The 16,608-nt window shown below is 41.0% G+C and overlaps 1 protein-coding gene across 1 annotated transcript in view; it reads right to left on the reverse strand.

Annotated features, from left to right (window-relative positions):
• Positions 1–16,608, reverse strand: part of got1 (glutamic-oxaloacetic transaminase 1, soluble) — a 57,554-nt gene that overhangs the window by 23,846 nt on the left and 17,100 nt on the right. Inside the window, exons 4-6 of the mRNA XM_072557119.1 lie at positions 12,559–12,671; positions 9,648–9,752; positions 7,355–7,505 (exon numbers count right to left, since the gene is read on the reverse strand). Of these exons, the coding sequence (XP_072413220.1) occupies positions 7,355–7,505; positions 9,648–9,752; positions 12,559–12,671 (369 nt within the window). The remainder of the gene's footprint in view (positions 1–7,354; positions 7,506–9,647; positions 9,753–12,558; positions 12,672–16,608) is intronic.

Raw genomic sequence — 16,608 nt, forward strand, 5'->3', positions numbered from 1 at the left:
TACTGAAATGTTAATCTCCCTGCACAAGGATGCTTTGGGTACAAACCCATGGAATTTTATAAGGTTTGGTAGCATCTTTGGAGAGAAAGGAGTGTTAACATTTTGAGTCACCAGATTCAAAACTTTAACTATTTCTTCCTGCAGATACTGCCAGACCTGCTGAGTTTCGTCAGCAATTTCTGATTTTGTTTAAGATCTCCAACATTTGCAGTTTTTCGTTTAATTATATTGCTGAATTTTCTAAGGTGCTTTCCATTTAACAATTGGTTGGGTGCAGACCAACCTCCTTTCAGGAATTATTTTCGAGCAGGGTGATTATCAAATAAGATCAAACTGGCTCCTATGCATGAGAAGAAGCAACCAGAGATGCCAGTTGATTGGGACAGGCCAAGTTGATATTGATGCCAAGCAGAGCTTCCCTTCGGCAGTCTCTGTTTTTATTCATTCATGGGATGTGGGCTTCGCTGGCTGGCCAGCATTCATTGCCTGTCTCTTTTGAGAAGTTGGTATTGACCTGTCTTTTTGTACCACTGCAGTCCACATCCTGTAGGTAAACCCACAATGCCACTAAGGAGAAAATTCCAGGTTTTTGCAACAGTGAAGGACTGGTGATATATTTCCAAGTCAGGATTGAGAGCGGTTTGGAGAATAACATGCAGGTGGTGATTTCCCATATATCTGCTGCCCTTATTATTCTAGATGGAAGTGGTTGTGGGTTTGGAAAGTGCTGTCTGAGGATCTATGTGCAATGAATCTTGTAGATGGTGGAAGGAGTAGATGCTTGTGAATGTGATGTCAGTCAACTGGGCTGTTTTGTCCCAGATGGTGTCAAGCTTCTTGTGGTGATGAAGCTGCACCCTTGTGGGGAGAATTCCATCACTGACTTGTATCATGTAGATGATAGACAGGCTTTGGGGAATCAGGAGCTGAGTTATTCACCACAGTATTCTTAGTCTCTGATCTGATCTTGCAGCCAAATGTTTGTGACAAGTCCAGTTGAGTTTCTGGTCAATAGTAACCCTAAGAATGTTGATAGTGAGGGAATCAGTGACAGTAACATGGCTGAATGTCAAGGAGTGGTGGTTAAACGGTCTCATGGGTGATAGTCAATGACTGGTATTTGTGTGGCATGGATGTTGCTTGCCATTTGTCAGTCCAAGCTGGATATTTTCCAGATCTTGTTGCACTGGAACATGGACCGGAGGTGCGAATTGTACCAAACGTTGTGCGATCCTCAGTAAACATCCCCACTTCTGATCTAATGATAGAGAGAAAGTCATTGACGAAGTACCTGAAGATGGTTGAGTGTAAGATAGTATCCCGAGAAACTCCTGCAGAGATGTCCTGGAGAGGAGATGACTGAACTCCAACAACCATGGCCATCTTCCTGTGAGCCCTTCAACCAGCAGAGTTCATCTCCTAATATCCAACGATTCCAGTTTTGCTCAGACTCCTTGATGCCACATTCAATCAAATATAGCTTAGACATCAAAGGCTATCACTATCCCCTCACCTCTGGAAGTCAGCTCTTTTGTCCATGTTGAAACAAAGGCTGTAATGAGATCAGGAGCTACGTGGCCCTGGTGGAACCCACCTGGACATCACTGAGCAGGTTATAAATTAGATCTCCTCATTCAGCTGCTGTACTGAGACCAACATCCAGAGAGCAGGGACAAAGACCAGCACTGGGGGCATGCCTACCTCTTGATGCATGGGGGTTTGGAAATGAAATATTACGCTGTTGCTTTCTGTCATTTTCAGATTGTCACTTTGTCTTTGTGCCACCTACAAAGAGTTATAGAGATGTTGATCATCGAAACAGACCCTTTGGTCCAACACGTCCATGCTGACCAGATATCCTCAACTAATTTAGTCCCATTGGTCAGCACTTGTCCCATATCCCTCTAAACACTTCCTATTCATATATCTATCCTGATGCCTTTTATGTGATGTTTATACGAATCTCAGCCTTGCAAGTTGGAGGTTAGAAACTGTCATTTGCAAAAGTGGACTCTAGTCCAAAAGATCAAAGCAGACCTTTTGATGTACAAAATTTAGCATTATACACTGATTTATTTTCAGCCACATTGAATAGATGTATTCCACAAACTGGTATTTTTTTTAAATTAATTTCAAAGTGTTTAACTTTTTGAAACTGTGACTGTCAATGCTCACCAAACTTAATTTTCACCAAGTCTTTTCAATGCAGGGGGAAAAGGTCAGAGTAAAGCATTCCAATGGTAGTTTTTCTCTAGTCATTTTCAGTGTCACCTATTGCCAGTTTTCAAATAATATATTTAAAAATTCAATGATTTTAAAGTCGGGTTACTCAAAGACGGAGGACTGAACATCTTTATTCAAAGCACAGATTTTTCTTGTTGTTAAATATATCAATGTTGTTAAATATATCAATGACGACTATAAGAGTTAGTGAAAGCAACACATGAGCTCTACTATGCTGCCCTCTGAAAATACAATGATATTCAAATTCATTTTAGCACAAAATTGAAGCCTAACCCAACTAGCAATTTAAATTGCATTTTGGATACAATTTCCTAATTGCTCCCAAAGTAGAAACAATATGCATAAATCTCAGTTATCTGCAAGTGTGGCAAAGTAAAATGTTGCTTAAAACGAATAACTAATAAAATCGCCATTACAGAGGACCATAGGGCTGCTCTCTCATTAGAGAAAAGATGTCTCATGGTGGTTTAAGTTGAGAGTCACCATGACTCAGGCAAAGGCTGAAATTGAGAAAGCAGGAACTCCATGCTGACCCCAACTGGTAAAGGAATTGAATCGGCACTGTTGGCATTACTCTGCATTGCAAACTAGCCACCCAGCCAACTAAGCTAACGTGCAGCTTAATACACAATTACAGAATCTGTTTGAAAAAGAAAATTTCCAGCATATTTTCAAAAAAGCACACCAGTTGTTTATTCAGGACCCAATGGAACAAAATCAAAACCAAAACACAAGCTTTTTTTTCTGAGCATCACATGCCCCTGAGCAAAAGCTTTCATCTATTTTAGGAAAGAAACAGGTGTAAATTATTACCCATCTATAGTGCTACACCCTACACACTTGCACTCAGTGCCTGCCACCTTCTGGCCTTTTAACAGTACTGCACAGACAAGTTGCTGAAGGACATCATAGAGTGTCAGTACACAAGACATTATGCTTGTCAGATGCAATCAATCCTGTTCTCTCTCCTGATTGCCTTGCAATTTGTATTCCCTTCAAACTATTTATCCACTGTCCTTTTCAAGTCCCTATCCCTTAACACTGTGAACATCTCTTAAAGTTTCCCTGAATCTTTTCTTAAAGAGGACAGTCCAAGTTTCACCAGCCTCTTCAACTAAGAAAGTCCTAGAGGTATGTAGAACATTACACTACAGTACAGCCCCAATGGCCCTCAATGTTGTGGTGACCTGAGGAACCAATCTGAAGTCCATCTATCCTATACTATTCCATTTTCATCCAAATGTCTATCCAATTACCATTTATATGCCCTTAAAGTTGGCAAGTCTACTACTGTTGCAGGCAGTATGTTCCATGCAGCTACTACTCTGAGTAAAGAAAATACCTCTGACATCTGTCTTAAATGAATCATCGCTCAATTTAAAGATATGACCCCTTGTGCTAGCCATCACCATTCGAGGAAAAAAGGCTCTCACTGTCCACCCTATCTAACCCTCTGATTATCTTATATGTCTCAAGTCACCTCTCAACCTTCTTTCTAACGAAAACAGCCTCATGTCCCTCAGCCTTTCCTCTAAGACATCCTACTAAATCTCCCCTGAACCCTTTCCAAAGCTTCCACATCCTTCTGATAATGCGGTAACCAAAACTGTACGCAATACTGCAAATGCAGCCTTACCAGAGTTTTGTAAAGCTACAGCATGATCTTGTGGCTCCAAAACTCAATCCCTCTACCAATAAAAGCTAACACACCATATGCTTTCTTAACAACCCTATCAACCTGAATGGCAACTTTCAGGGATCTATGTACATGGACACAGAGATCTCTTTGCTCATCTACACTACCAAGAATCTTACCATTAGCCCAGTACTCTTTGTTCCTGTTGCCCCTTCCAAAGTGAATCAACTCACATTTTTCCACATTTAACTCCATTTGCCACCGCTCGGCCCAGCTCTGCAGCTTAAGTGTGCCCCTCTGTAACCTGCAACATCCTTCAGCACCATCCATAACTCCACCGACCTTAGTATCATCCGCAAATTTACTAACCCATCCTCTTACATCCTCATCTAGGTTATTTATAAAAATGATAAACAGCTGTGGCCCCAAAACAGATTCTTGCAGTATACCACTAGTAACTGAACTCTAGGATGAACATTTCCTGTCGACCACCATCCTCGGTCTTCTTTCAGCTGGATACTGTCTGATCCAAACCACTAAATCACCCTCAATCCCATGCATATTCTGTGCAATAACCTACCATGGGGAACTTATCAAATGCCTTACTGAAAAGGTATAGGCACATAGTTCCTTGAAAATGACATCACAGGTAGACAGGGTGGTGAAGGTGGTGTTCGGCATGCTTGCCTTCATCAGTCAGAACACTGAGTACAGGAACTGGACTGTCATGTTACAGCTGTCAAGGATATCGGTAATGCCACACTGAGCACAATTCTGGTCACCCTGTTACAGGAAGGCTGTTATTAAACTGGAATAGGTGTAAAACAATTTACAAGGATGTTACCCTACTGAAGAGTTCAGGTTATAGGGAGAGACTGGATAGACTGGGTCTTTATTCCTTGGAGAGTAGGAGGCTGAGAGATGATCTTATAGAGGTTTATAAGGTGATGAGGGGCATATATAAAGGTGAACAGTCAAGGTCCTTTCCCCAGGGTAGGGGAGTTCAAACCTAGGGGCATAGGTTTAAGATGAGAGGGAAGAGATTTAAAAGGACCTGAGGGGCAACTTTTTCACACAGAGGGAGGTACGTTATTGGAACGAGCTGACAGAGGAAATGATAGAGGTGGGTACAATTACAACATTTAAAAGATATTTGGATGGGTACATGGATCGGAAATGTTTAGAGGGATATGGGCCAAAGGCAAGAAAATGGGACCACCTCAGTTTAGGAAACTGGTCAGAATGAAGGAGTTGAACTGAAACTCCTGTTTCTGTGCTGTGTAACTCTGACCCTAAGTGAAGTCATTTGTCTCCCACATTATTCTAGCAAATGCTCATTTCTGACAAGGACAGCCATCACTTGAGAAAAAAGTAAGGTTGCAAAACTGCCAAAGAATTTGATAAACTTGAGCAGTAATGGTCCCACTTTGCACCCAGGAGTCGTTCAGCTTCATCCTTTTTCTTCTTCTTGGTTTTGGCATCACCTTTAAGAGTGCTTGCCCTGAACAGATTTCTTTCCCACCCAACAGTCCTGATATCAGTATAGCAGCAGACTATTTAATTGAGACTTGAAATTAAATGATCCCTGGCCTAACAGAACAATCTCTGGCTCAAAACAACTTGCTGGGAAAGTGTGAGGTTATACAGAGATGTATTGCCGTGGCTGTATAAGACCCTGGTCAGACTGCACATGGAATACTGAGCAGTTTTGGGCCCTATATCACAGGATGGATTTGCTGGCCTTGGAGGGGGCCCAGAAGAGGTTTACAAGAATGACCCCAGGAATGAAGGGCTTGTCACAGGAGGAGCAGTTGAGGACTCTGGGTCTGTACTCCATGGTTTGGTGAGAGGATCTCATTGAAACTTATAGAATATGGAGAGCCTGGGTAGAGTGAACATGGAGAAGATGCATCCACTAGTAGGACAGACAAGGACCGGAGGGCGCAATCTCAGGGTAAATGGCCTACCCTTTAAAACTAAGATGAGGAGGAACCTCTTCAGCCAGAGGGTGGTTGATCTGTGGAATTCATTGCCACAGAAGACTGTGGAGGCCAAGTCATGAGTGTATTTAAGACTGAAATAGATATGTTCTAGATTAGTAAGGGGATCAAAATTTATGGGAAGAAAACAGAGGAATGGAGTTGAGAAACGTATCTGTTAATGATCGAATGGCAGAGCAGATTCAGTAGGCTCAACTGTCTAATTCTGCTCCTATATCTTGTGGTCTTAGAAATAATCAAGGGCAATTTTTTTCTGCTGTAAAGTTCTTATACATGTACACATGATACAAATATTTAAATTATGAAATAATTTGCAATGCTTTTAAGATTTTCTTTAAGAAAAACGATGAATAGTTCAGTCATTGAGTCAAACATTTCCTTCCTAATTCGTTTCTCCCAATAGTAGCTCGTGTCAATTTTCTAACCAAGCACAGGATATTAAGTCGTGGGCAGCTGGCAACATCGCACTTTTAATGCATTGTGCTTTAAGCTTTTTATTTCCTCATTCACCTGAAGGACGTCCTTAATGCCACTGAGGTGGCAGCAGTGAGCTGCCTTCTTGAACTGATGCCAACCAGGTGGTGTAGTGTTTGGAGGTTGAGCAGATTTATGTATATCCTCCAACCAAAAACAAATCAAAACAAAAGGAAAGAAAAAGTAGTCATCATCCTTCCTTACGAAATGCAGAAGAGTTAGCTCCAGATCACTGGGGAGAAGTGCTCACTCCTTTAGCTATGGATTTACTTTTAAAGATATTTTGTTATGGAAGATGTGGAGAGGGGATTTAAAGCAGAAGTTAAATAAAATATTACAAGCAAGCATCATTGAGCACTATGCATGGTTGACAATAACAAATGTCCTGGGAAATGACTCATTTGCAGATACAAGCAAGACTTCACAAATCTTGCAACATTCTGCAAATAAAAGTCTTTTGAGTTACACAAAGATTTAGATTATACCAGTTCTCCACTTTTTTAACCTCACTATTTAATAAAGTCATTGGATGACTTAAAGCAATCCTCTCTACTTCTGGTCTCAACATGGCTTCCCCTGGAGGTTACAACTGACAGATGCAAAAAATCTAATCCTGATCATAACAGGGCATAGCAAAAATCAAAAAAGTAGCTTAGCGCACTTAAAATGGCAAGAGAAATCAATGAACCTAAGCACTTATCAAAAGCAGGCCCAAATTTGCAACAACTGGGAACAGCTACAGCTTAGTTTAAAGGCCCATGTCCTACTACACTTATTCAGGCTCGCCTACAAATGTCAAACTACTTAGAGCTCTCTCACCTTTATTAGGTTTGTGCATCAGAATGTGCCATCTACTCTTAGACCATAAAAAGGTTAGAATTCTCAAGTTGCTTGGAGGTATATGTGATATCCGTAGGTATTGTTGTTACTTTGCCACTTGGTTCCTCTCAAGCATTTGATGCCTTAAGGATCTAAAAATTGACAGGAAACTATTACTTACTGTATAGTCCAAAATTTTTAGAAAACGACTGTGCACAGAAGAGCTCGAACCCCTGGCTCACAAAGTAACGAACAGCCCAAGCATCTTTATCAAGGTCACCAGATGCAAAGCCCTGATAGGCTGCATCGAAGAATGGAAAAAGGGACCTTTTCTGTAAACAAATATAAAAATATAGTCATGAGAATGCAGAGAACACAGAAACATAAGGAAAAAAATTACATTTAGCTCACAGTCATAATTCAGGTGACCATACTTTCAGCTGTTTCAGCAAGTTTACCAACAGATTTAATTTGCTCTTTGTGCCTGCACAGTCCTAAGTGGACAACAAATGTTGATCGAGTCTGTAACAGACAGCTCACTCAAAACATCACAATCAAAAATGGTGATTAAATGATGCCAGTATTATGCCTAAGTGAAAGTTGTTAAGGGACAGGTCAGTTCACGAGTTTACCAAAGATGGTGCTGGGAGACATCATCAGTGAAGTGCAGCTGTTACTAAGGGATATTGCCAACTTTCTGCCAAGAGTTATTGAATTTACAGCATCTGGCCCACTATGCCATTCTTATAAAATTGATACAGATAGTACAGGATTTCCAAAGGTATCCAGATTTACACATCTGTTCCTGAACAGAGAAAAATACAACAGAAACTGGATTGAGAGAGTTTTCAGGCAGCAAACAATCAGTATATGCTATCATCACTCATCTGTAACTATTCATACGAGTGAAGGAATCTTGCAGTTGCATTCCCTCATCCGCTGCTACACCATGGGCCATGCGACCCTCCCTTGTCACCCCATCCATACACTAACACATTTCATCAAGATAGCAATCTGCAAAATCAATGGATCTGATAAGAATTTCTGTATTTCCACTGAAATCTTTGCTAGAAGCCCCAGAAAAGGTTTGATATTAATACAATTGTTTGATTAGGTGTGAGTTTCTAAACAATGATAACAGTAATAATTACTGAATAACCAATTCAAGTCTAAAAACAAAGTATTATATTAGCAGAACAGCATTTAAAATCTAGTTGATTACAATGGAGACATTTTTTGAAGTCTGTTTGTGATATTTCAGCTTTTACCTGAACCCAAGTATGTGTCCCAAACTTTACGTTTTTCTGGGTAAAAATGTTTAAAAATGATTGGAAGAACTCAGTAGGTCAGGCATCACCTGACAGAAACTACGTTAATGTTTGAGTCCACGTGACTTCTTCAGAACATTCAGAAGGAGTCACATCACATATGGAAGTTAACCTCTGTTCCTCACTTCACAGATGCAACCAGACTCTATGGAGTTACTGACGACTAAAGGGTGCCATATGATGCAAGTCTCTTTCTTTAATGTACAAGTTAATATTATCTCAAACGTACTAAGTAAGGAGTGTGCAATCAAAAGGTACTCTGTCCTACCTCTCAACAACCACTTCAGATCCTATTCAGTTCAGAAGATAGGTCCAACACATTATTAAGCATGCTGGAAATTTTTATTGTACACTTTTGATAACAGGCTAGTAACTAATATATTCCTACTGAGATTCTGAACACTACACGACAACCACATAAAATGATTAGATTAGATTACTTACAGAGAGGAAACAGGCCCTTCGGCCCAACAAGTCCACACCAACCCGCCAAAGAGCAACCCACCCAGACCCATTCCCCTGCATTTACCCCTTCACCTAACACTACAGACAATTTAGCATGGCCAATTCACCTAACCTGCACATTTTTTGGACTGTGGGAAGAAACCGGAGCACCAGGAGGAAACCCACGCAGACACGGGGAGAATGTGCAAACTCCACACATTCAAAACTGAACCCAGGTCTCTGGAGCTGTGAGACAGCAGTACTAACCACTGTGCCACCGTGCCGTCCATGTTAAAGTTCAGTCCAGTTCAACTGAAAGATTTCAGGCTGGCTGCAAAATATGTATTTGTAAAGTAACTATTTGTAAATCAAAATGTATTCTTATACCAAACGCTCAGCAATGAGAAACAAAGATATTACAATGCGAAGTTCACAGCTATGAAACTTTTTAGAAGTATGGGACTATTTTTGACAACCTTTCATTTCTTACATTATGACTTGACAAACAGAATTTAATCAGTGCATGACATGTTCAAGACAAAATGCTATTTGAGTTATTTTAGACATTATTTATTCAAATGATTAAAGCCATTAAATTCAATATTCCTCACATCAACTTCAAATGCACAGACACAAAGATATCCAAATGAGTGGTAATAGTATCCAGTTGATTTTGTGACTTAAAAACAGCTCTTACTGCACCTTCATGACCTCAGCAATCTTCTTCCATTCCTCTGGTGTTGGGTCCGTACCAGTTGGATTGTGTGCACACGCGTGCAGCACAAAAATGGAAAATTCCGGAGCATTCTAGTTGTGAAGAGAAACAGCAACCATTAAATATTAGCAACAAAAACAGAAATTGCTGAAAAAGCCCAACAAGTCTGGCAGCATCTGTGAAGAGATCAGAGTTAACATTTCAGGTCTAGGGCCCTTCCTCAGAACCGAAATGTTAGCTCTGATTTCTCTTCACAGATGCTGCTAGATCTGCTTTTTCAGCAACTTCCACTTTTGTTTCTGATTTACAGCATCCACAGTCCTTTTAGTCTTCCAAAAAAAAAATCCTGTTAGGTTACTAATATCTGTGCTAACTGATTTACTCGATTCCCCAGACCTCTTCACACCGACTCTCCATACAATCAGCAGCATTCTAAACTTTCCTCAGTCAACTCTCTTGACTCAAGGTGCTCAATCTCCAATCTAAGGCCATGTGATCCCCAAGTTCAGTTACAGCATCAAAAACTTCTGCTGTCTTTGCATGATATTTGAAACCAACTCTCCCTGTGCCCTCACAATTGAGTGTAAAGGATACCACAGAACTTTTCAAAAAGAGGGCAGTTCTCCAAACCAGTATTTACTTCTCGTTCAATATCTAAAACAGATAAACTTATCATTCCTGTTTGTGGGAACTTAATCTCTGCTTTATTTTCTATACTTCAAAACTACTTGACAAGCTACTTTGCAAAATTCGGAGATCATTTAATGTGCTGAATAAAGGAAGGTTATTTTTAATTCTGGTTTGAATTTCAGTGATCTCAAAGTTGGGATGAAACAGTTTTTATCATTGCCATTTAATTGATGGATCAATAATTTGAATGCCAAGACTTAAACTACTTCTGTTCCTCTCGATCTACACGCCTAAACAGTTCACAAGGACAAAAGGTTTGTTCAACCCGACTTGAGATTATTTCCTGGGAAAGCTGTCATCATTGGGACAACAGTTGCCAACTGCTCATTGTGGGAAAATCCATGATGTCTTTGTGTCATGTGTTGTGACAGTACTTTTGGAAAGAACCTATAGCAGATTAGTTTTTGTGATATACTGCCATCCTTAGCATTCCACGTTTGTAAACAAAGCAGTCCATAGAAATTCAACCATTCCAAGCAGATCAGAGTGTGCAATTCCCATTAAGAACCAGACATTTTATTATTGCCTGCTACATAGAAATTAAAGGGTTTTTTTTCTCATTTACTGCCACCATCTCCTAGTCAGGAGTGGTATTAGAATATAAATCCACAGGTACCAGATCCACAGATAGTATCCAGTATTTTATTCATACTTCACACAAGAGCTTAGGTATTGTGCAATGAGCTGTATAAATGCAAAGTGGCATCACTATTCAGTTTAAACGTCTCTGCAATAATTCAGTTACTATTCAATATGTCCTTTTTTTATAATGGGACATCCAAATCGGTGCACAGTGGTCAACTGTTATTTTATCTAAAATACAAATGGTATATTTGTGACTCAAGCAACATTCCCCCACCCCAACCATTTCAGGATCTTTCTGAGTATGCATTTGATCACTATTTGTTACAGTTCTTTTTATGTCACCAGCAAACTTTGATAGAGATCTCTAATATTTCATTATAATATTCGTTATACATTATCTTTGACTTAACTTCACCTTCCACTGACATTTTATTCCTGTCATCCAGTTCATCCTACCTGTTCTTTCAAATGAATATTTTGGCAGTCCTCTTAACAAATTCAATTCATTTTGTGCTATTTGCTAGTTCATCACCGCTGAACTTCTCCTTTCAATTGTCCATTGTTCTTTCTATATTTCTAATGTCCCTGAATGGTTCCTTTTAAGCTTTAGCTTTAGTCTGACAATTCATCAACAGAATAAGGAGGGATCAAAATTAGAGGTTTTATCACAGGAAGAGTTACGAAGAAGACAATCTTTCCATGATGGTAAGCAGGCCTCAAGTAAGTCACAAGCAAGGCCTTAATTACAGAGGAATCTCATTATCTGAATATCAGATTATCCGAAGGAGATCTCAAGGTCCCGACAGAAACATTACATCAAAGACGTGTTTCCAACAGTGATCGCGTCTTTTGTTGACAGTGATTAAACAGGCACCGTCTCCAACTGACTGACCTCCCGCCCTCTCTCTCTCCCCACACTTTCCCTGGAATTCTACAGAGGGGTGCACCCTAACACCCGCCCCTTCCCCCAGATAATCTCTCCAACATTGCTGTGGCTGTGGCAATGTGTGTGCTAATTAGAGATTCACCCCACAAAGGCAGCTGCAGTAGCAGCGGCAGCAGCAGTCTTGATGTTGGTGTACAGTTCGGCTACCCCAGAGAGTGGTGGGGGGTGGGGGTGAGGGTGGGGAATGTTGCATGAGGTTGGGGGTGTGGGGGTGCGGAGGGAGTAATGGGCGGGGGGGCAGTGTTGGGAGGCATGGGGCAGTAATGGGCTGGGTTGGACGGTGTTGTGGGGTGGGGGCGGGGTTGGACCGGGTTCTGGGGGGAGGGGCAGTTTTGGGGCGGGGGCTTGTGCGATTTGTGCTGGGGGCGGTGTTGGACCCAGTTGGGGTGCGGGCGGTGTTGGAAGGGGTTCTGGGGACGGGGTCTCGCATGCTGTGTGCTGCTGCAGTGTTCTGAACGGGGAGCAGACTTCAAAAACTCCGAGCCCCTGAAGAAAGGCATTTAATCGATTAACTGAATAATCGATTATCCGAACGGAATAGTGCCCACCCATCTCGTTCGGATAACCATATATAGGTTTTGTCATATATAACACTTGAAAGAGCAAAATAGCCAAGCGTTCCACTAAACATATTTTAGAAAATGGCCAAAACTAAAAACACATTTTACAAAATATACCTCCATGTCTTCCAGAAGCCCTTGTAGATGGAGGCCACGCTTGGCTGGGTCCCAGTAACGATAGTTACGTATGTCAGTAAATCCTGCTGCACCAAATACGCCATTGTGGTTGGCTATAACAAAATATTCACAATGCAATTAAATAATGGCATTCAAACTTAAAGCTGATGCATGTGAAGCTAATGAAGAGCAATGCCTCTGCAAAGGAGAATGGGGAGTTGACATGTTATTTGCTTTGGTTTTCCTGACTCTTGGTTTGCATGCTCCATTAGTTTTTCACTTTGAAAGAGTAGGTGATTACATTTGTCATGAGACAGAGTTTAACACTGTTTAGTAAAAGTGAAACTGTTCCATAAATACAGTGACAAATGGATATCCTGACAATAGCTGGACAAGGGAAATCCCATCTCCATTCCCCACTTCAATAAAAATGAACGCTTTTTAGTCTGTATCAACTCTGGAAACCCTGCATCTTCTACTCAGACAGTGCTCTGGAATATGCTCGATGAGGTGACTGCCAATATTGAACTGCTTATGAAATGGAATATGGTAGCAGTTATGGCACCCACAAGTTGTGGTCTGGCACCAATGTGAGTGACCACAAAGATGGTAATTGTTGTAAAAATTCAACGGGTTCACCAATTAGAAATGTTCCATCCAACCTCATGACTCACTAGTGGCTGCAGGCACTCAAGACCTGGTTACTCCTTAACACTCCCTTAGATTTGAAAAGAGCAAATTATTGCACACCAGACTTGCAGGATAAATAGAAAGACATAAACCCAATCTTGCTAATTCTCCAAGAAGTAAGGCTGAAATAACAGTTAACAAAAGGGATTACTTGCATTACAAAATTCATCTCAAAGACGCAGAATTAAAAGAAGGATTGCAGAAATATCCAACAGTAAATTAAAGAGTTCAATACAAAGTTTAATTTGCTAATAGATAGAATGATAAAAAGTAACCTATGAATTGCAAATATAATCATAATTAGGTGAAAGCTCTCCTTTTAGAGTTTCTTGCTGCTATGTTATACTTTGAAACAGACTGAATGAAGGAAAGGAATTGCTATCTGCTTAGAATTCTTACCATAGTAACAGGAATCTTTCATAATATTTGGTATCAAGAAGAAACTCAAGAGATTACACTTAACCCTCACTTTCAAAGACTTTCAATGAGATCATTGTGTGATCTCAGGGACACAAAGAATTGAGAGCTTAGGATTGTTTGAGACCAGTCATTTATCATAACCTAATTAATATAATGTGACAGATATTCACTGGCTCAATTTAGTAGCTACAGAATTTCCCAAGATTTCCTCAGCATCCTAATTACCGACAAAGCAAATGACAACTTAACTCGGAACACAGTTGTCAACAAAACTGTGTGAATGCATTTCACGCTTTGTTGGGGTTTAGTTCCATATGGTTCAAACGTTTGTAAATCAAAGCAAGTGTCAAGAGGTACCAGACAACATAGGGTGTTTCACTGTCGATCCCAACACTTCTTCTCATTGTATGTCCATACAGTGGGACTCAAATGATCAAAAGAAGGAATTAAAGCTGAGTTTTCTGTCTAACCTCGAGCTGATCAAATGCAGTGCTCCCACCACTGAATGTATTCACCAATTCAAGAAATAGCAAAAATCAAAAACAGTGTGCTGTTTCAAGAGTATTACCCTCCTTTCGTTGGTTTCCTTGCCACACACACCACTATTGCTGAAAGGGTAAAACATAATGTCTGCTTCCAGGCCACCATTAATGCCACACTTACACTACCTCTTTGGGGTCATTTGCAAGTACAGTGGATATTTCCCGCATGGTGGAAAGCCATGTTCACCAGTTCGCAACCTCTTCACAAAGGCTAGGGACAGCAAGGTAAGAAATCAAACCTACTGATCAAATCTGGACTCTGCAGGGTCTCAGACTCCAAAGTACTTATTCACAAAGTCTCCTATTCAACTTTAGCTTGCCAATGAATCAATTTCTATTACTTCATAACTGTGTAGACAAATTCAGGATAAAAAAGAAGGGTTAACAGTTTATACAATAATAAAAAAAGAAACTGACTCAGCATCTCACAATAAATTAAAATGGGTGAGCACATTGATCTTTCATCATTGAAATCATATTTAGCACAAATAGATGGAATTTTAATGTCTTCTCAAGACACTGAAACAGGTTTTGGCTAAGTCATTCAATTCCTGAAGTGTATAAGTTTTTAACACAAAATTGTACACAGGAGGAAGTGAGGACTGCAGTGATAACTTATCTCCTCAGGCCTTGACACCGTCCTGTCCCCCTTGGTCGAGGATCACCCTGCATACATTCTGTACACCACCTACACCCTCTACCCCCTCCATGACTTTCGGGTTCCTGGCCCCCAATGCCACATCTTAACCATGGATAGCCATTGCCTGTACAATCTATTTGCCATGACGAAACCCTCCATTTCTTCCTCTCCCTCTGACCCAACCAGTACACTTAGAATGGCACACTCATTCGATTAGCTGAATTGGTCCCCACCCTCAACAATTTCTCATTCTAATGCTCTTACTTTCTTCAGGCCACGGGCACCTGCATGGGCCCCAGCCATACCTGCCTCTCTGTCGGGTACATGGAACAGTCCATCTTCCGTAGTTACATCGGCACCATTAGATTAGATTAGATTCCCTACAGTGTGGGTACAGGCCCTTCGGCCCAACAAGTCCACACCGATCCTCCGAAGAGCAACCCATCCAGACCCATTTCCCTCTGACTAATGCACCTGACACTATGGGTAATTTAGCATGGCCAATCCACCTAATCTGCACATCTTTGGACTGTGGGAGGAAACCGGAGCACCCAGAGGAAACCCACGCAGACACGGGGAGAATGTGCAAACTCCACACAGACAATCTGCCCAAGGGTGGAATCGAACCTGGGACCCTGTTGCTGTGAGGCTGCAGTAACCCACCGTTTTCCCAGATACATTGATGACTGCATCGACATTACCTCGTGCTCCCACAAGGAGGTTGAACAGTTCATCAACTTCATGAACACTTTCCACTCTGACCTCAAGTTCACCTGCACCATCTCGGACACCTCCCTCCCCTTCCTGGACCTCTCCACATCCATTTCCGGTGAACAACTCAACACAGACATCTACTTCAAACATACCAACTCCCACAGCTACACATCCTCCCACCGCCCTTCCTATAAAAATACTATCCTTTTCTCTCAATTCCTCTGCCTCTGCAGCATCTGCTCCCAGGAGAACCAATTCCAGAACATTCCAGGTGGCCTCCTACTACAAGAACTGTAATTTCCCCTCCCATATGATCAACTATGCCCTGCAGTGCATGTCTCCCACTTCCTGCACTTCCACCTTTGAACTCTACCTCTTCAACCAAAACAAGAATAGACAACTCCCTCCCCGAAACAATCTCCGATACAATGCATCATCCTCTGCCATCCATAGTCAAAAGCCCACCACCAGAAATATATTTCTCACCCCACCCCTTTCAGCATTCTGCAGAGACCATTCCCTCCATGATTCCCTCATTAGATCAATTTTGTGATGCACATTTCAGAATTAAGGTAATCTTTTTCTGTGCTGTATCTGACATCTGATTACCTGATAGAGAGTCATAGAGACATACAGCACAGAAACAGACCCTTCAGTCCAACCCATCCATGCTGACCAGCTTTCCTAAATTAATTTAGTCCCACTTGCCAGCAATTGGCCCATATCTTTTTAAGCCCTTCCTATTCATATACCCATCCAGATCCCTTCTAAATGTACAACAAACATAAACAGCAACAAAGTTTTTAGTTCCTACAGATAAAACTTTTAGTCCACCATTGCAAAGTGTTTCTGAATCAGAAATTATTGTGCTCCACTTACAGATTGCCGTACACAGCAACTGTAAGCTTTGGTCCAGAATTTGAAGTAATGATGACAAAACCATCAGCGTCAGCAAACATTATTGGGGGAAAACCTGACAACAAAATTTAACATTCACAGTTTGAAATTCAAACATTGTTGTCAGTGATACCCAGCTTCTCCACA

Source organism: Chiloscyllium punctatum, chromosome 38 (genome assembly GCF_047496795.1).
Source record: "Chiloscyllium punctatum isolate Juve2018m chromosome 38, sChiPun1.3, whole genome shotgun sequence".
Taxonomy (NCBI): Eukaryota; Metazoa; Chordata; class Chondrichthyes; order Orectolobiformes; family Hemiscylliidae; genus Chiloscyllium; species Chiloscyllium punctatum.